Source organism: Mustela nivalis (genome assembly GCF_964662115.1).
Source record: "Mustela nivalis genome assembly, chromosome: 13".
Classification (NCBI taxonomy): Eukaryota; Metazoa; Chordata; class Mammalia; order Carnivora; family Mustelidae; genus Mustela; species Mustela nivalis.
In genome coordinates, this window is record NC_139032.1 from 86,101,437 (window position 1) to 86,121,908 (window position 20,472).

The following is a 20,472-nucleotide window of genomic DNA, read 5'->3' on the forward strand; positions in this document are numbered from 1 at the left end:
TCCTAGTGAACATCCACAATGAAGAAAATAATTCCATTCACAACAGCATCAAGAAGAATAGACAGGATTACATTTAACAAAAGAAGTACAAAATATATACATTCTGGAAAACTAGGAAAATTACTGAAAGAAATTTAAGAAGATCTAAATATATAGAAAGACATCACAGAGTCATGTTTCCAAAGATCAAATGCTGGTAGGACAAAGCTCCCAAATTGATCTAAAAATTCAACACAATCTCAGCGGGCTTCTTTGCAGAAATTTGACACATTTATCTTAAACCCTGGAATAGTCAAAGCATCTAGAAAAAGTAGAAAAGAACATAATTAAAGGATTCACATGTCTTTGACTACAAAACTTCTACAAAGCTACCATAATCAAGGAAGTATGGTTCTGGCATAAGGACAGACACATAAGCCACTGGAATGGCATTGAGTTCAGAAAAAACCTTCGCATTAAGGGTTGATTGATTTTCAGAAGGGTGGGGGGGTCTTTTTAACAAAAGTTGCTAGGACAATGAGATATTCACATGCAAAAGAATGAAGTAGGACCCATTTCTAATACCATATATAGTAACTAACTCAACAGGGATCTAAGAGCTAAAACTACAAAATTCTGAGGAAAGAAATACAGGATAACTCTTTGTGCTCTGGGATTAGGCAACAGTTTCTCAGATATGATGCCAAAAGAACAGGTGACAAAAGAAAAAAACAGAAATACTAGACTTGATCAAAATTAACCTTTTTTGTGGCTCACAGAGCACCCATCAAGGAAGGGAGAAGACAGCCCACGGATGAAGGAAAATATTTGCAGACCCCATATATAACAAGGGACTGTTCCTAACAATATATAAAGGGCACTTAGAACTGACCAGTAAAAGACAACCCAATTTAAAAATGGGCAAATGATCAAACGCGAACACACACTTCTCTAGAGAAGATACACAAGTGGCCAGTAAGCACAGGAGATGCCCAGCGTCACTGGCCATCAGGGAAACACATCAAAACTATGATGAGTGACCCTTTCACATGCACTAGGAAGGCTATAATCAAGACTGATCATAACAAGAGCTGGCAAGGAGAAACTGGGGCCCTCACACACTGCTGGTCAGAGTGTAAGGGGGTGTGGCCCCTTCGGAAAATCGCCCGGGCACTCCCTAGAAAAGTTAAACACAGTCACCTTAGGATTCAGCAATTCTACTCCTAGCTGTACATCCAAGAGAAATGAAAGGTAAGTCCACAGTCTTCATAACAGCTGGAAAGTGAAAGCGACTTGTATGGCCATCCACCGGTGAATGCCTCCACACACGACAGGGTATGCAGGATTCAGCAGTCAAAAGAAACAAAGCACAGTCCCCTCGGGCTCTCTGCTCAGCAGGGAGCCTGCTTCCCTCTCTCTCTCTCTCTCTCTACCTGCCTCTCCATCTACTTGTGATCTCTCTCTGTCAAAAAAAAAAAAAAAAAATCTTTAAAAAGAAACAAAGCACAGATACCCCATACTCAACCTTGAAAAACGCTATGAGAGAGAAGCCAGTCACAAAGAACCACGTATTGTGTGATCCCACTTACATGAAATGTCCAGAATGAGCAAATCTCTTCAAGTCAGAAAGGCTGGTGACTGCCAGGGGCTGGGGGAGTCAGAAGGAAATGCGGAGTGGCTGCTGATGGGTATGGGGTCTCTTCGGGGTAATGAAAATATGCTACAAGGGACTGTGCCCATGGTTGTGATGAGGGAGCAGGAAGCTGGCTGAGGACAAAGCAAGGCCCGTGCTCTAATAAATCACCTTTTGCACCAACGACGTCTTAAGAATTCTTTCTTTAGTCGTCGGCTCCGAACCTCCTCACCCCACCGAACCTGACTTAGGTTCTGGGACTTCATCATTTGCACAACTCTGTGCATAGACTAAAAACCAGTGAACTGTATGCTTTAAATAAGTGAAAAACCAAACATGGTAGGTGGGATAAAGAGAGAAACACAGAGAAAACAGAGGGGAAGGTGGGTCAGGATTGCTGAGAAGAGATAAGAAGGTGAGCGCTGCTACTTCTGGCAGATGGCTGGGTAAAGCCAGAAGGCAGTGACATCTGAGCAGGGCCAGCATGAGGAGTGAAGGCATAAAAGACTAGGGAGAGCTGTCCAGATGCATTAACGGCAAATGCAAAGGCCCTGAGGTAGAAACATGTTTGGCAAAAGTGGCCTGGAGGCAAGGAGCTAAATGGGACTGGGGAGGAAAGCAGAGGGGATGTGGTTGGGGAGGGGGCAGGCGTCATGCAGGACCTCAGGGGCCATGGTGAGGTCTTTGAATTGAATTCTGATGGTGGCTCTGCCTTGCCTCAATGGCTGAGGCAGAGACAGAGAGCAACCCCAGAGTTGGTGAGTGGAAGGGAAAAAAGAGTAGAAACATTTCCCGAGCAGCCTAAATGGGGGACCAATAAGCCCAATAAGCCCAAGCCTAAATGGGGGACCTGGGGGGCGGCCATGGCTTCCACAGGGACCCTCGGATCTCCACCCAGCCCCTCCACTCAACTCAGCCCAGGAGCTGGAAGCAGCTGCCGGAGACCTGAGGAGGAAGCTCACAGTGTTGGGCGCGTGGAAACACCCAGAGGAATCAGGATTAGTGTCTGGGAACAAAAGCTGATACATGGGATTGTAGGCTCTCTCCCTTCCCCTTCGTGAGTCTGCCCTGGGAACAAGGGCCAGGAAGCCTGAGGCCCTCTCTGGGTTCCTGTGGGCCTGCCAGGCCCGGCCAAACGGTGCCCTCCCAGGCTCAGGTAACAGGCGCCTTCCTCTCCCTCCACAGGAAGATGGGCCGGGACAGGACTCTGGGGATCAGCGCTGGGCCTCCCCGTTGTTTCCACAGGGCTCTAAACACACACTATTAAGCGCCACCACTCCCACGGGAAGAGGCTCACAGCCCCACCCTGGCCCAGCCCCAGAGGTCACAGCAAGGGCAAAACAAACACCTCGGCAGAGGCCCCCCTCCCAAAGGCCTACTGTGTGCCACCCAGCACTCCTCAACCCTGCCAGGTGGCTGTTACCGGGCCTGCCTCGCCAGTGACAGGGGTGAGGCTCCAAAAGGCTGAGTGACTCTCCCACATGCTGCGAGGACCAGAGGCCAGTCTGCGTCCTGAGCCCCTGTCCTGGAACCTGAGATGATGGCCCAGCCCAGCCCCGGCCCCACAGCTGCCTCTGCAGAGAGGGGGGCAGGCCCAGGCTCAGGACAGGGGCAAAGGAGGGAGAGCAACACGAGCATGGGGCAGGGGAGGGGTGTTCATAAGAACTGCAGGAGTAGGGCACCAGTGGGGCTCAGTGGGTTAAGCCTCTGCCTTCGGCTCAGGTCATGATCTCAGGATCCTGGGATCGAGCCCCGCATCAGGCTCTCTGCTCGGCAGGGAGCTTGCTTTGCCCTCTCCCTCTGCCTGCCTCTCTGCCTGCTTGTGATCTCTCTTCAAATAAATAAGTAAAATCCTTAAAAAAGGGGGGGGGCAGGAGGCCATGAGCGCCAGAGAGGGAGCTGGCCAGGCCAGGTCTACGGAAACCTTAGGAGCTAGACTCCCTCGTGAACCTTTTACTGAGCCCTTAGTGGGTGCCGGTACTGCTGAGGCCCTGGGGATATGACCCCTGAACCAAACAGAAATCTCCGCCTTCCAGGAGCTTAGTCTGGCAAACAGAGGCACAAAGGCCGCGAGTGCCCTGGAGGGCCGGGTGGGGGTGCGTGAGGGAAGGAGACCAGGGAAGGCGACCCCTGAGCAAGGAGCTGAAGCGGGCGAGGCAGGGACCCACATCCTGGGGGAGCAGCAGCCCGGCAGGCAGGCGGCAGGCCAGCGTGGAAGGAGCAGGGGGTGCTGGGAGGGAAGCAGGAGAGAAGATCTTGGCCGCAAGCTTCCAAACCGTGGTGAGGTGCCAGCGGTCACGGGCGCCCACGTGTGCTCAGGTAGGTAGGGAAGCACAGCAGAGACCAGCGGAGGAGGAGTTTTCTCTTCCTTTTGAACTGAATGATCAGTATGGCTTCTTTTAAAAGCATGACTCGGGGCACGCGTGGAGATAGGTGCCGGGTTGTTATACACAACTAATACATTGTTGAACACGACATCAAAAACTAATGATATACTGTATGTGGGCTAATTGAACAGAATAAAAATAAAAAATAAAAATAAATGTAAAAAAGCATGACTGAGGGGAGAAACGAACTCCTCTGGGAGGGCTCAGCGTTGCCATGAGGTCCGAGGCCACAAAGCCACCATAGGGAATGACCCCCAGGAATAGCAGTGGCCTCGTGCAAGACCCCTTAAGGGTGACTAGGACTGCGAAAGCCAAGTGCTACCTCACACCACTGTGACCTTGGGGCACTGTGGGTGCAGGGGACAGGGACCTGGCTTGGGCGCCCATGTCCATCTGCAATGACAGGAAGCACAGTAGCGCCTGTCTCAGAAAGACAGGGAGTGTGGAAGAATTAAAACCAATGAGTATTTATGAAGAAAAATCATAAATAAGACATTTGTTAAGAAAACACGGGACTGGGTGTCCCCACTGTTTGTTTGCCCTGCCGATGTGGCTCAGGATGGGCTGGAAAACAGAACCGTCCAGATGGCGCAGCCAAGTCCAGAGAGGAGGCCATCCAGAGCGCTGGAGCCCGGGCTCCCAGGCAAGGGGCTTGTTCCTTGGCACTCTGGCATGAGGGGACAGTGGTCAAAGGAAGGAGGGAGCTCACAGCAGGTCTGGCTAGGGTGATGAGGGACACCAGGGCCCATCTTCTTCATTTCTGTCCAAGAATCATTTCTACAATCAAAATTTAAATTGAGGGGACCTGGGTGGCTCAGTGGGTTAAATAGAGCCTCTGCCTTCAGCTCAGGGCATGATCTCAGGGTCCTGGGATCGAGCCCCACATCGGGTTCTCTGCTCAGTGGGGAGACTGCTTCCCCTCCACTTTTTCTGCCTGCCTTCTCTCTGTCAAATAAATAAATAAAATCTTTTAAAAAATTTTAAATTGAGAAATGAATAAAGGGAGTGAGGTTAGAAGGGCTGGTCAAAAGCCAGAGGGGGTGTGACCCCTCATCTCCCTGATTCAAGGCCTGGGCCCAGACCTTCCCACAGGACCAGGTGCTCCTGCCTGGGGTTTCAAGCATGAGTCCCCAGCTCCATACTGCCAGGGACAGGTAATTACAGAGACTGCATTTTCAGGGGAGTTTTGTTTTTAGCTTTAAGATATACAATTAGATGTCCGAATCCCAGGGAGGCGTGGGGAGCCCTCCACCCACCGCAGTCCACGGTGGCCAGCCCCGTGGCAGAATTCAGTTATTTCTGGGTTGTCCTAAAATAGGGCAGAGCACCGCAGGAGGCTGCTGTCCTCAGCCCAGCAGAACTCCCTCGGAGCACCCCTGGCCCCAAATCCCGACCAAGGCCTCTATTACGCATCCACAGAGACTTACTGTGGGTGCTGGCTTGGCGTGGCGCCTGGGTGGGTGTGGGGACGCAGCAGGGGCAGACCTTGCAGAGAAGGCCCCAGTTGAGTGGGGGAGACAGACACTTCCCACATGCCTAGTAACTGCCACCAGCCTCCTAGAGGGCAGAAAGGGTTCTGAGCTGATCTGGAGGGGATGGGCAGTGACACTGGAGCTGGGACCCAAGGTTGAGGTTGGCCAGGTAAGGATTAGAGGAGATGTCCCAGGCAATGGGAACAGCCCAAGAAGACCCCAAGGGAAGGAGGGGCTCCTGGGAAGAGGTGAGAGGCCAGTGTATTAATTAATTGGTAGTAAAAGCAGGTTCTGTTCATTTAGCTTGTGCTATAGGATACGTGCTTCATATATGTGACCAACCGAACTCTACCACAATCCTATGAGGTATGTGCCATCATCATTCCCATTTTACAGAGGAAGAAACTGAGATCTAGAGAAGACAGGATAGGCCCCAAGTCACAGAACGGGGTTGGAAGCTGATCTGAGGTGGCCTGACACCAAGGCCACACCTTCAGTTCTTCCCCGTGTCGGTTCCCCTTACAAGCAGGAAGGGTAAGTGGGCACACCTGGGAGCAGGGAAATGCTTCTTCCCAGACGCCAGCCTCAAAGGCTGTGACAGGTGGCAGGTCAGGTTGACATGAGCCACCATCCTCAGCCTCTCACAATGAGAGGCTGGTCAGAAATTCAGGATTCCCAGCAGGAGCGACCCCAGAGTCCAGAACCTCCCCCCAGTTCCCCAAGGCCGGCCCACAGCCACATCCCCAGTCCCTGGCCCAAGCCAGCCTTACCACCCAGGAAGTGCAAAAAGATCCCAGAGCCTTAGCACCCCCAGGGTCTCCATCACTCATGTGACAAGGGGTTCCCAAGTGGGAGCCACCTCCTGGCCACAGGCTGCCAAGCCCATAGGGTCCTTGCAGGCAGAAACAAAAGAGGCCACTTGGTGCCTCTCTCTGGAGCTGAAGCGAAGATGCGGCACGGCCTGCAGTCAGCAGAGGAACAGAAAGTTTTAGGAGAAGGAGGCCGGGGTATCAGTGGGGCAGCCCCTGGAATGGGCTCCAGCAGGACCCTGCGCCCACCATTAGCTTTCACCCTCCCAGCCGGATGGCCTCGTCTGCACGCCTGCCTCGCTACCACCTCTGCTCAGCACGGAGCCCTGGTCTGGCAGGGAGCAGCTCAGCCGTGGCCACAAGCAAGGCCCAGAACAGGGCTTCTCAGACTCAAGGGAACACTGAAAACCCTCAGCTCAACACACAGATTCCCAGGTGCTGCCACAACTAGACTACAGGGCAGGGGGTCTCTTTCAATCTTAGCACTACTGATGTTCGGAGTCGGAGATTCTTGAGGTCCTGGGGGGAACCCTGTGCACTGCAGGACATGCAGCAGCATCCTGCCAGTAGCGTAACACCAGCTGTAACGACCAAAAATGCCTTCAGACACTGCCGACTGTCCCCCCAGGGGACGAAGTCACCACCATTAAGAATCACTGCTGCAGGCCTTGGGCCAAACCCAAAACGGGGCTGGATCTCATGACCCTGAAATCACAACCCTAGCCGAAATCAAGAGTGGGATGTTTAACTGACTGAGCCACCAGGCACCCCATGGGCCGAACTTCTTAAACAAGCTAATGTGGGATTCTGATGCAGGAGGTGGGCCTCCAGCTAAAAGAGGGGCATACCCAGGAGCACTGAGGGGGACCCCAGGGACCTCCCAGCCCCAGCTGGGGTCCTGGATGCCTGAGTGGGCTGGTCCCTGGATTCTTCCCATCCGGCCCCTACAGTGACAGGGAACCAGAGCAAGGCTGCATCACTAAGTCCCTCCCAGCGGATCCAGCAGCCCCAGGGGGCAGGAGGGCTGTCATGGAGCCCAGGAGCCCAGCCAGCACCTCCCCAGCCACGCCCACTCCATGATCTCGAGTCCTTGGCTGGGATCCTGGGGGAGTGAGCAGTCGGTCGCAGTGATGCAGCCAAGGTTCCGGGCTGATGAAACACAGCCCAGGCCGGGAGAGGCAAGAGTCTAATAAGGAAACAATTTAAATCGACAACATCTGCCTGTGCTTCCCCGAAGAGAAGAGTGTACAGCCGCCTGGGGAGGGGCCCGCTCCAGGGACCGGCCAAGGCGTCCATCCAGGGGCCATGGGGCGGTGGAGCTTCCATCCCAGCGGCCAACGTGGCAGCCCAGCGGCATCTGGCTCCTGCCAGGAATCCAGGGCTGCGCGCAAGGGAAGCAGCTTGCAGCAGTTCTGACACAGGCAGCGACTCTTCCTGCAACAGGATGAGGCAGCAGTCAGCTCCGAGAGGCCAGCCAGCCTGCTGACACTGGAGTGCTCGGGGAGGTGGTGGGAGGGATGTCACCAGACACCTCAAGACCCCTCCTGTGCTCCCCTGCTCCTGGCCCGGGAGTAAAGGCTGGCATCAGCGAGTGACCCATGGAAGTCCAGACTGGACAGCCCACTGGGGGCTGCAGCAACTCTAGATTGAAAAAGGAGTAGGGGGCCAGCCAATCACTCAGGCTTGCTGGGGAAGCATCAGGGTCAGGGGTAAGGACTCTGGAGTCAGGCACAGCTGAGTTGTAATCCTGCTGCTCACCAGCCCCAAAGCTTGAGCTGGATCAAAGAGCCACAGCAGCCAGGGACCAGCTTCCCCGTTTACAGACACAGGCTCATAGCCTCCCTGCTTGGCCTTCTGTATCCAGTCAGGCTACAGGGGTGGCTTCCCTACCACCTGGGGAGACCTGTGGATGCTTTTCCCATCTGACAATAATGGGCCACTCCCTCTTGCTCTTATAGCCCAAGAGGAGTTCAAGCCATTGAAAGGATCCAAAGTAAACCTCTAGCTTTGACCAAGTACCAGTCCAATCCCTCGCACTGGGACAAAGATGCCCTCTGTGTCCAGTGTTGCCCAGCGGGGCTCCTGTTTCCTAGGCATCCTGACCCATATGTCAGGAATTAACTCTCTGTGAGCATGACCACCGCCTACTTCTCAGATGAGCAAACTCTCAAGAAGTCCACTGGTCACACAGGACATGCTGACCTGCCCTCCCAAGCCCTACCTCAGGAGCCCACCCTGAGAGGGCACGCACGTTGAATGGGGGATGTGGCTGCAACCATCAGAAGCAACTCAGAGGGTCCAGCAGGAAGCCAGGCATGCCAGGCCTCTAACGGAGCCTCCCCTTTCCCACCCCAGACCATATATCTGAATGTTTCCCCCAGCCTTGAACCTTGCTGGGGTATCCCAGGAGGTAGACTGGCAGGTGGCCCAGGCAGGCATGTCCAGGCCACTCCTGGCTGACTCACATCTGAGTGGCATTCGAATCCTCCAAGAAAGGAAAGAGACAAGCAGGCGGGAGGGAATCCCAACCTCAGGGCCTGTGAATGGCTGGTCGTAAGCAAGTCAGGGAGATGTCCCTATCCTCTGAGTCCCTACCCAACCCCATCAGGCCTTTCCAGAAAGTACCCTTCCCCCAACTACTGCAGCCAGACAAATCACTTCCTCTTCTGGGCCTGGGTCCTAGGTATGGTGAAAACAGAACAAGGCTCCTGTGTCTCAGAGCACAGAGCTCCGAGAGGCGGGGCCCTTGTCTCACTCACTGCTGCTTCTGAGTCCTGAGGAGGGCCCCTGGCACGCAGGAAGTACTCAGGAAGTGTCTAATGACTAAATCAGTGAGCTTCACAGCCCTGTTCCCAACAAGGGAAGGCCTTCTTACAGTGCTGCTTCCCAGGGCACCTGGGTGACTCAGTGGATTAAAGCCTCTGCCTTCGACTCAGGTCGTGCGTGGTCTCAGGGTCCTGGGATCAAACCCCGCACTAGGCTCTCTGTGCAGCGGGGAGCCTGCTCCCTCCTCTCTCTCTACCTCTCTGCCTACTTGTGATCTCTGTCAAATCAATATAAAATCTTAAAAAAAAAATGCTCCTTCCCCCTTTAGGAAAAGGGCCTTCGGCTGTGGTTGGGCCATGTCCTCTGCAGTGTCCAAGGGGTCAAGGGTGATTGTCACCTCTGGATCCGTCCTTAGGTGTTCCCACTGCCCCACACATGGCTCCCTGGTCTTCTCTGAGGTGACTCGGGGATGCTCAGCGAACAGTCATTCAGAGTCACGTCTCCTCACAGACTCAGATGTCTTTTTCCAGCCATCTTCAGCATCTCCCCAAGATTCCAACCACAGGGCAAAGGGCTCAGGGTCAGGTGGGACCATGAGGCCCTGACTCACCAATCCCTACCTTCTCCTCAACACCTGATTCTCCTACAGACTCATGCAGACCCTAGCCAATCACTGCCTCTGTCATTCACTCATGCCCCACACATTTACCAAGCATTTACTGTACTGAGTCCAACCCTGAGGAGGACCCTAGAGAGACATCCAGAATAAGCCTGGGCCTCAGTCTTGTCTGTGGCTAAAATGCATGTGGCCATTCTCATTCAGGTCCATGTGATTCCTCTTTAGTCAATTCAAAACCTTTAGGAGGTGCTGGAGCCTTCTCTCCACATTCAGGGAGAGTACCCAGTCAGTCATTCCCAAAGAGAGGGGTCAGGGGCAGAGCAGGCAGGAGAAGCCAATGCCAACCCCCCCCCCGCCCACCACCGTGGTGCTCAGAACTCCTCTGAGAGCGGATGCAGCTAATGGTCTTCCCCTGCTCATGGGCCCCAGGTCAGGGATCACGGCTGTCTTGGTCATTGCTGGGTCCAGTGCCCAGTGCAAGGCCAGGGCAGCAGCCTGGCTCTAATCACAAATGTTTGCTGACTGGGTGAGCCACAGGAAGAGAGAAGAGAAACAATTAAAAGGAGAGACAGAGGAAAATGGACCTTTCCCTTCTGCTCCTGCCCTTGGGTTCCCTCCAATAACTGTCCTGGATTAATATCGATCACAGCCAGTCTTGGCTGAGCATTTACTCTGTGCCACAGGCTATGGTGGATATACAACCGGCATTAGTCCACTTAATCCAAACACCAAGCAGTTTACCACCCCATTTCACAGATGAGGAAAAGCAAGGCTCAGAGAGATCCCGTGGTCTGGCAGCCTCAGGAGCCCATCCTCCCTCTGAACTGCCAAGCCCCCACAGGCCAGCAGTCCCTGCTGGGGTTTTGCAAGCAGCAGAAGGAAAATCTGCAGCCAGAGAAGACCGTTGGCAGCTGCCAAGATGAGTTACAGTCTCGTAAACAGGAGCGATGCTTATCAGGTCAGGACAGCTCAAGACTGCTCCACCGGCAAGACCCTGGAAAGACAGAACCGCCTCCAGACTTCCAGGCAGCCAAGAAAGCACCTCATTTTTGTCTAGAGGTGCCCTGCACTCCCAGAGGCGTAGATGTCTCACGGCTGTTGCTGACACACATGTGTGCACATGCTGTCAGCGTTCAGCTCACAGATTCTCAGAACAGCCCCCTAGAACCAGCCCCCAAGAAGCAGGACAGGCCCCAGAAGCCCCTTGCAGGCATGACTGCCACCCCAACAAAGAGATCATCACCCTGACTCATATTAGGGTGGGTTTTTTGGTTTGTTTGTTTTTTTTTTTTTAAAGATTTTACTTATTTGACAGAGAGAAACACAGCAAGAGAGGGAACACAAGCAGGGGGAGTGGGAGAAGAAGCAGCAGACTTCCCACAGAGCAGGGAGCCTGACGCAGGGCCTGAACCCAGGATCCTAGGATCCTGACCTGAGCCGAAGGCAGATGCTTAACAACTGAGTCCCCCAGGCACCCCAAGGGTGGGTTTTTTTAATCACATTGCTTTTGAACTTTCTATCAACAACAACACACAGCTCGCTCTTGTCTGCTTCCTTCCTTCCACGTTGTTCGCGATGCCCATCCTGGTTGTGAGTCGCAGTGGTTTGTTCATTCTCACTGCAGAGGAGGCTCAAGCACTGTTGGAACCATTCCATGAGGACAGCTGACAGCCACCTCCCCTTCTGCAAACCATAGCCCCAAGTGGATAACCCCATGGCCGCCCTTGGTGGTACTAAAATACAAATCTGACTCTTCTGGGTGCCTGGGTGGCTCAGTGGGTTAAAGCCTCTGCCTTCGGCTCAGGTCATGGTCTCAGGGTCCTGGGATAGAGAACGCATTGGGCTCTCTGCTCAGCAGGGAGCCTGCTTCCCCCTCCCTCACCCCCCCCCAACCTCTCTGCCTACTTGTGATCTTTCTCTGTCAAATAAATAAACTAAAATCTTTAACAAAAAAAAAATCTGACTCTTCTGGGGCCCCCCCTTCAGAAAGGTCCAAACCCCTCCCCGTGGCCTGCTGCCACTTTAGGAACTCCCCCACCTCCACCCCAGGAGGCTGGCTCCTCCCCAGGAACCCCCCCCCGCCCCGCCCCCCCCACCCCAGGAGGCTGGCTCCTCCCCACTCAGCACACCTGCCCTTGCCCTCCTTCTGCCCTAAGGCTGCTCTTCTCTCAACCACCTGCCCCCTCCTCACTGGGACCAAACCCAGCACCGTTTCCCAGGGAGGGGCTCTGGGATGACAGGGCTTTGCCCCCAGGAGCCCCCACACCTCCCCCACCCCCACGGAAGGTGTTCAGGAAATCGTGCCCTGCAGGACTGGGAGCCGCAGGTGTGCTCTGCCCCCACATGTCTGCTCTCAGATAGGAAGCAGGAGAGGATGCCCAGGCTGCCTTCCCCCGAGCCCTCCCCAGCACAGCACCATGCACTTTCTCCCTACTCAGCAAGTTTGCTCTGCTTTCAGCTGCCAGGTGCGTGGCCCTGTGCCGAACAGGTAGCCCTCTCACCGTCACAAGAGCACCCCCACACCATCTGATGGAGGAAGAAACCAAGGCTGAGAAGACAAGGCCTCTGGCCACTGTCAGAGAGCCAGCAAGCAGCCGCCAAGGTCCGACGGCAGAGTCCGGGCTGGGCCCCAGCCCCCTCCTCCTCCCCATCCCACCAGGAGCATCCCCAGCTCCCACAGAGGCTCCACCCCACACAGCCCATCGGTGTCCCCAGCTGCCTCTCAGTCACGGCCTCTGAGCCCATGGCAGTGCCCAGCTGCCTGGTGTGCGGGCGAAGGCGGCTCCTGACACGGACTGACAGCTCCGGCCCCGGGGCAGGGAGGGGCCGGACCCGAGCAGCTGGCGGTGGCCGGCACACGATCCAGCACCACCAGTGCCCACGCTGGTTCAGTGCCAAGGAAGAAAACTCCCAGCCCCGTGCCAGCACCAACCGGCAGCAGGAAGCTCCAGAACTAAGAGGCAACAGAGGCCGCTCCTGCCCACAGTCTGGGGACGGAGCTAAGGGGCAGGGAGAGACCGTCGTGTCCTGAGATGAGGGCCCACAGTGGATAGAGAAGGCAAAAGAGTCCAGAGAAGGCTTCCTAGAGGAGGTGGCTCTTGGGCTGAGCAGGAGTTTAGCCAAGTGCAGCAGTGGGGGAAGGGAGCTTGCGGTCGAGGGAACAGGAGAAGCGAACAACTAGGAGAGTAAGGTGTGGTGGAAGCAGGGGGGCACCGGGAGAGGCAGGGGCCTCCCACCCACTGAGGGGCCCCTGGCCTCCCCACCCACTCCCCTGTCCCCGCTCCCCTAACCGGGCGCTTCCACCTCGACTTAGGAGCTGTTGGCCTGTCAGAATGGGTCCCCAAGCCAGCTGTGGAGAAGGTACTTTCCCACAGGCAGACTTCACCCCACCTCCCAGCCCAGGCCCTCCTGGGGAGAGGGCCCCAGATCTCACGGGCTCAGAGCCACATGAGGTGGGGCAGGTTCAAAGCAGTGGGGGCAAGAAAAGCACCGAGACCCACAGGAGACCCTGTGCTCCAGCGCGCTAACAGTCCCCTTAGTCCGGAAGTGTCCTGGCCCATTCCCACCCCTCTGAAGGGCAGAGAGCCCCATGGAGGAAATGCCATCTCCCACAGCACCCCAGAGAATTACGAGAGAGACACAGCACCCCAGAGTCAGTCCTGGCCCACCAAGAAGTGCCAGCTGCCATGGGACAGGTCAGGGGTAGGGGGGTGGGGGAGCTGAGGTGCACCACCCAGCCCACCGCTGTGACTCCACCCAGGGACCGGACGATGGACTGCAGTGTGTCCTGTGCTTCTAGCATGTCCCAGAAGCCAAGCTGGATGTTCTCACTGTGTCGTCCCAAGAACACTTCAAGGTGGGCACCACCAGCCCCGCTTGGTAGGATCTAAGGGACTAAGCTCCTTGCCCGAGGTCACACAGGCAGCAAGAGGCAGGACAGAACGTCCTTTCCAGCCCTGTGTCTGGGGCAGGGCACCAGACTGACCAACTAGGCAGCAAGTCCTCAATTAGAGCCGCCTCCCAATGGCTGAAGCAAACTGGCTCTAGGGGGCTGCTGGCTGGTGGCTCTCAGTTGACATCTGGGCAGGGTCAGGGGTCAGCGGCTCCAAGCCTGCATCTGAGAGCTATTCCCTGACCAAGGTGCCAAAAGAGGCTCAAAGTAGAAACCGAAGTTTTGCAAGCACAGTCCTAAACAGACACCACTACCAGGCGCAGACGGCCGCAGTTTCAGTCCTCATCAAGGCCACGACTGGCTCAGTGGGACCTACAGAGGGCAAGGGGCCCAGGAGATGACAGACTTCGGGTCACAGAGCCTATCTGATACCACGGGAGTGGGTCTGGTGTGCCCATGACCAGAAGTACTTGCCAGACAAGGTGGAAATGAAGAGAGACACCCCCCACTGCCCCCACCCGGTCTCTTTCTGAGCAAATCTGATGTTTCTTGCCTGCTCAAACCATGCCCTGGCTGTCTGGCAGGATGAAGATAAACCCCCTCTGGCTACCAGGGTGTTGGACCGCCCACCCCCAGCAACACCAGTGACCACAGGGTCGCCCCATGGCAGCCACCAGACGGCACACACTGAGTCCTCAGGCTCCCGAGACACGCGAGCAGACATTAGCGGCCATCACAAGGCTCAGCACAGCTTCCCGAATGTGAGTCGGGACTTTTAGGTACTAAGCAAGCAGAGTTCAAGGGCACTCAGGGCGCTCAGACACCCGATATCATTGCTGCTGAGAAACCACGACCGAGCTCAACAGGAGGAACAGGCCTCGGGGAACAGCCTTGGCTCCACAGAGCCAGATCACCTCAGGTCAGGGCTCGGCCACTGCCAAGCTGGCAGACGGGTGGCCGGGGGTGCCAGGGTGGCACCTGCCAAAGGTGTGGCTGGTGGGCAGCAAAGGCCAGGTCCAAGGAGCAGACATCAAGGCCAGGCCTGGGCTCGGCGGCTTTGGGCTTCACCACAGGCACCAGCAGCACAGTCTGACCCCACAGGGGCACAGCAGCTGGCCTGCTGCCCCCCTGGCTACCCAGGGAGGTTCCTGTGGTTTGCCAGCAGGACTCTCTCCACAGTCGCCTGCCTCCTCACACCCCCCAGGGGCCAGGCAGGACCTGGTAAAACGAAGGCGGAAGACTACGGTGAAGATCCAAAGGTGTGTGGTGGGGTCAGGAGCCCAGAGCAGGTACCTTGTGGAGAAGGCAGCCACAAAGCCTGGGGCCAAGCACTGCCACGTGGCACTCTTGCCAGATACCTAATTTAAAAGAAACCGAAAGTCTAGATTTTTATTCTGCCAAAAACTATTAGGACACCGTATGGGGAACCAAAATCCAGGCTACATTTCTGGGCGCCCTGTGAACTTCCATCTTCCAGCAGCCACTAAGCACTGGGTGTGGTGTCAGGCACGTCAGCACCAGGAAACCCACCTACCCTCTCTGCCTGCCAACCTTCCCTCCAGGCTGCCCGCTCTTCTCCCACTGCCTGTCACCTCGAAGCCAGGCTGGCAAAACCCACCCAGCCAACTCCAGTGATCCCTGACAGGGTGCTGGTCAGCCCCCCCCCCCGGCTCTTCCCCCCTGAGCAGCCAAAACCCATCAGCTGATGGGCAAACCAGGCCACGCTGCTCCCCTGCCCCTCAGCTGGGCCCCCAAGGCCAGGAGTCAGGCCTAGCCGCCCCCACCTTCATCTGCACCAGTCTCTTCCTATCGTGCAGGCCAAGAAGGTGCTCTCTGCCTGTCTCCTCCTGAAAGGGCTGGCTAGAAGGTAAATCAACACCTCCCTCTCGCTCCCTCCCCTGGCACCACCAGCACGTGCATGGGCCAGGCCACAGGACCGGGGCCAGCTGGGCACAGAGACCTCTCAGGATGTTTAGGATTCTTCTTGCCTGAAGGATAGATTGGCTCAAGGCTGGAAGCCCACACCCAGCCTGCCCTGGAGAGACTAATGCTGCCTCCCAACTCACCAGACTTGGCTGGGACCTCTGCATCCCTCCCAGGACCCCTGGGAAAGCCTCCCAGATGCCACTTGGATGCATCTGCCTGGAGGGCCTCCAAGCAGGGACCTTGGCAAATGCCCACTTGCCCCAGGCACAGCCCAGACCTGGCCCCAAATCCACAGGAATGATTTTAGCTTCATCCCCATCTATGGCCCTAGGGCCCCTTTCCCTCGGGATCTAGCTTGATGCCTCAAAAGTATCCAGATTTGGACTTTTCCTATACCACCCCACCCAATAAAAGGAACCTTCTTCAAAGGTCTGGGGACATCACATGGGGCTGTAGCTGCCTCCAGCCCTTTGCCACAGAGACAAAGCAGGACTTTGGAGCTGGGCCTGCCCAAATTAAATCACAGCCCTGCCACTCCCCAGCTGAGTGAAATGGGCCCATCACTTCAGCTCTCCTGAGCCCAATGTCCTCATCAGCTCAAGAGGTGGTTCCAGGGCTCAACCCATCACACCTCCGAGGTGCTCAGCAGGTCCTGAGCATCCAGGACGTGCACATAAAGGCAGTTTAAACCCTAATGATAAAAAGGCTATCTTCCCAATTACATTACGAACTGGGTGACTTCTGGCAGATGGCCTCACCCCTCTGGCTTTGGCACCTCCCCCATCCCCAAGGCCAAGAGGATTAATGGGCACACCGCTTGCAAAACACCGGCACAGAACACGGACCCTCGGAACACGGTAGCTGTGAGGATTATGGTTTGTAAGGAGGCCTCAGAAAGACGAGGCTGGGGAACAGCACGACATACCACCTGTTCTACCTGCTCAAATTGGGTCAGGCTGGAGCTGTGTACCCGGCTGTTGCCATGGCACCCAACACAAGGAAACACACCAGCTAGGAAGGCGGGCACTGCAGGGGTGGGGCCTCAGGCCTGCTCTACTCAGACAACACCCGTGCAGCCACCAGCAGTCCCTGGGCCATCCCAGAGATCTGTGGGGTTGGGAAGAGGACACTACTGGATCTGGGCCCAAGATCTAAGCAGGTGTCATCACCCCTGACTCTACCCCAACTCCAAAACAACAGGGCCTTGGCCATCTCGGGGGGGGGGGGGGGGGGGTGGGCTGGGAGGCGAGGCTCCCTTCCAGGCCGCAGAACAGGACAGGCGGGATGGGTGTGGAGGAGGTAGGAGCCCAGGAACCCCTATCTCCTGGGCAAAAGCCAAAGCAGCTCTAAAGCAGCCTCAGGTCCCAATGTCCCTGTCTGCTCCCTCCAGCCACACCTGCCCAGCAACGGAAAGGTACCCAGAGCCCACTAAGTGCCCAGCCTGGGGGGCTCAGTGTCAGCTCCCCCCTCCACAGCCCTGTCAAGTTTCAACCAGGATGAGGGCTGCGAAAGGCTGTTTGGGCTCAGCTGGGATCAGGGAATCCATGGCCCCTTGCCAGGAAGGAAGAAAGGGAGGCAAAGAGATCCAGACTGTGGGCCAAAACCTGGAACTTTCCAGACTTTCCCAGATGAGGGGGTAGGTTTAGGGCAATGGAAAGGCTGACAGGTAGGATGACAGCGGCCCTATTGCCTGGGAGGACACCTCAGTCTGGGGCTAAATATGTATTCCTCAGGGGGATCTAAGACCCTGTCCACCCCCAGCTCACGTGTGGACCCTCTGTTGACTCTCACTTGTACCTGCCAAGAAGTAGGAGGCCTGGGGCCTGCGGGCCTGGACCTCTCTGCCATAGTAACCACGACTGCTGTGACAATTTGCCTGAACCAGACGTGGCACAGCCGTTATCAATTACCCTCACAACTCTAGGGGCGGGTATGATTTCTCCCATTTCACAGACAAGGAAATGAAGGCTTAGAGGTAGAACAGGGTAATGGTTAAAAGCACACCCTGAAGGAACTTGGGCTCTGCTGTATTAGCTCAGGCAAATCACTCCCTCCCTGAGCCTCAGTTTTCACCTATGTAAAATGGGGATAATAATCCTACAGTTTCCCCCACACCCCCACCTCCACCCCACTCCAAGGCAATTAAGGAAAAAGTGCTAGTAAAATGGGAGCCCCACACCAACAATTGCTGGTTCTTGGAATCCGAGAGGTTAGGTAACTAGCCCAAGGCCACCAGTTAGTGAGTGCCGACCCCAGACCCTAATTCTGAGCACACCCTTTCCCCAAACCCTTGGGCTGCTCTGTGGGTGGCCACGGGATCAGGATCACAGCCTTCCCAGGCAGCGGAGGACTGCCACCAGCCCCCACAGCAAAGGGCAGCCCTTCTCTGAATTCCTCAGATAAGCAGTTCCCGGCGGTCTGGGGAGCCTCTAGGCCTAAGTGGGCCCAAGCGCAGAGAAAAGGCACCCCACCCTGTCTGCACCAGAGATTTCTAAATCTGGGTTACGCTCTATGCCTACCTCACCCCCCAACCAGCCCCCCTTGCCCGCGTCCTCCCAGACCACCAGATTCATCCAACAGGTCTCCAAATAGGCCAAGTTCAGTTGACAACTGCCTCCTGTGAGGTCCCTGGAAAGCCACTTACTTCCTCTTTCTGGGCCTCAGTTTCCCCAGCTCAGAACTGCAAGGCAGCTCCAGCTAACTGGGCCCACAAGGAGGCCTGGGGAGCAAAGGGACAGACCAGGGAAAGGAACCAGCATGTCCTAGGCACTGGGCCAGGCCTGTAGTGCACTCTATCTACAGAAACTTCTCCACAGCTCTGACGGAGACCTGTACTGGGCCCAGAAAGTGACAGCGCTAAGAATCGAACCCCCATCTGTCAAACTCCCAGACACTCTCCCCCCGCAAGCCCCAACTATATGACCCTAGATGGGCCCAGTCAGCGGGTGCAGCTCAGGAGCTCAGACACCCTCAACAATGAGCCGGACGGCTGGACCTGCAGGACAGGGAAGAACCCATAAACCAAACTGGACGGAGCCTCTTTCAGAGAGGCTGGCAGCCTCCTCCACAAGGGCGTTTGCCATGCAAAGCAGCCCAGCCACAGCCAGGAGAGGACAGACACTCAGAGAGGGCAGGCCAAAATCCAGCCACCTCCCTCCAGCCAGACCGGCAGTGCCTGGGAACCTGTGGCTGGCCCAGGCTCTAAATCATATGACAGCCCGAGCACCAGCTGGGAGCAAGGTGGCCTGGAGTACTCCTCCTGTCCCAGGCCCTCCAGGCACAAACCCTGGTGGGCTCTTTGTGCAAATCTGAAGAATGGGCCAGTGTGCAGGACCCCCAAAAGGGCTGAAAGAATGAACCTCCAGCTATCCAGCTGGTCACCTGCAGACGGGGGTGACCGGCACCCTGCCAGTTTCCTCAGGCCCAGACCTCCCAGCTCACTCAGTCCTGCCTTGTGCAGACCTGCCCCAGACACACATAATCCCCAGGACGCTCTGGGCCAACAGGGGCGCTTCCAAGTGCCAAGGGGCTAGACCTGGCTCATTCCCACCCCCAGCAGGCGCGACTGCCCCAGCTCCTACCGTGACGACAAGCTGACAAAATCCCCGCCATCCAGCAGCCGGACCTTGCAGAAGAGGACTCCGTTCACGAAGGGGACGGCAGTCAGCTCCTCCAGGGTGAAAGTGGTTTGGAATTTGAATTTCTTCTTCTTCATCAAGAAAGCCATGAGCAAGTTCCCTGAGTCTGAAGCCCCGAAGGCCCAAAAAGGGGGGGAAGCCAGAAATCCCCAGGATTCCTTTCCCTACACCACACCCCCTCCTCAAAACATCAGAGCCGGATCCCGCCCAGATGGTGGCGAAGGCGGCCGAGCAGGCGGGGATCTAAGTCCGGAGGGCCCAGGTCTGAGCGACCAGTCCAGTTCGCGGGCCGGCTGGCTTCACCGTCGAGGCGCCGGGGCTCGGAGCGGTTCGGAGCGGCCGGGGGCTTCACCGGCATGTAAACAGCGGGGCATGGCCCAGGAGTCAGGGGCAGGGGCGGCGGGCGGCGCGCGAGAGGCCGCGCTGGCGGGCAGCATCCCGCACCGCGGTCTCCGGGGAGCTCTCGCCGCGCTACCGGGCGCGGCTGGCGGACCGGTGAGGCCGAGGGCGGCGGGCGGCCCCGCCCCCGCCCCGCTGGCGGCCGGGGGAGGTGCCCTCGCCGCGCACACGCCCCCGCACCTGGGCGCCCGGCGGCCCGCGCAGGTGACTCCGGGGCGGCTGAGGGCCCCCGGGGGGTGACCGGGAGCTCTGGCGGCCTCTTCGGGAGGCGCGGCGAGGACACTCCGGGCCGGGAACGGCCGGCCACGGCCCCCTGCGGCCGGGCACCGGGCCCGGGCAGCCGGGGCGCCGCCTCCTCTTCAGTCCTGGGTCCCGCGCCGCGGGCCCCGGCAGAGCTGAGGCACCTTTCCGGCCGGCCGGTGGCACCCGCCTCGCTCGCCGCCTCTGTCCAGCACCCCGGAGGAGCAGCGCCGCCCCCTGTGCTCCGGACACGGCCGCCCGAGCCCGACGCTGTGCGGCGCCACTGGGAGAATGCTGAGGCCCAGCGCGGCCGCCAGCGGAGCCGCCGCCGCGCGCGGGAGGGACGGGGCGCCGGCGGCCCAGCCTGCCGGCAATTGGGTGATCTGGCGGGGCGGGAACGGAGCGCGATTGGCGGACGGGGCGTGGGGCGGGACTCGCGGGAAGCTAAGGCGGCTCAGGGCGCTTGGATTGGTGCGCCGCGCGGCTGGACCCGCCTCCTCGGTCGGGACAGAGCAGAGGGAAAGGGAGAGGGGCCCCGAGAAGGCAGTGGGAGGTCGCGGGGCGGGAAGCCGGGGCTGGTCCGGCAAGGAGGAGGGCGCGAGCAGAAGAAAGGAAGAAACAATGAAGAGAAGAAACGATATGAACACCGGCTATAACGGCCCTCCAACGCACCCCCAGACGTGAGCTCGTTAGCCACTAAATCAAGGCCAGA

General features: G+C 57.2%; 1 protein-coding gene across 1 annotated transcript in view; it reads right to left on the minus strand.

Moving 5' to 3' along the window:
• Positions 1-19,677, minus strand: part of EEIG1 (estrogen-induced osteoclastogenesis regulator 1) — a 34,126-nt gene extending 14,449 nt beyond the window's left edge. The window contains exon 1 of the mRNA XM_082695726.1: positions 19,065-19,677. Coding sequence (XP_082551852.1) covers positions 19,065-19,210 — 146 coding nt within the window. The 5' untranslated portion in view covers positions 19,211-19,677. The remainder of the gene's footprint in view (positions 1-19,064) is intronic.
• Between the last annotated feature and the right edge of the window lie 795 nt (positions 19,678-20,472).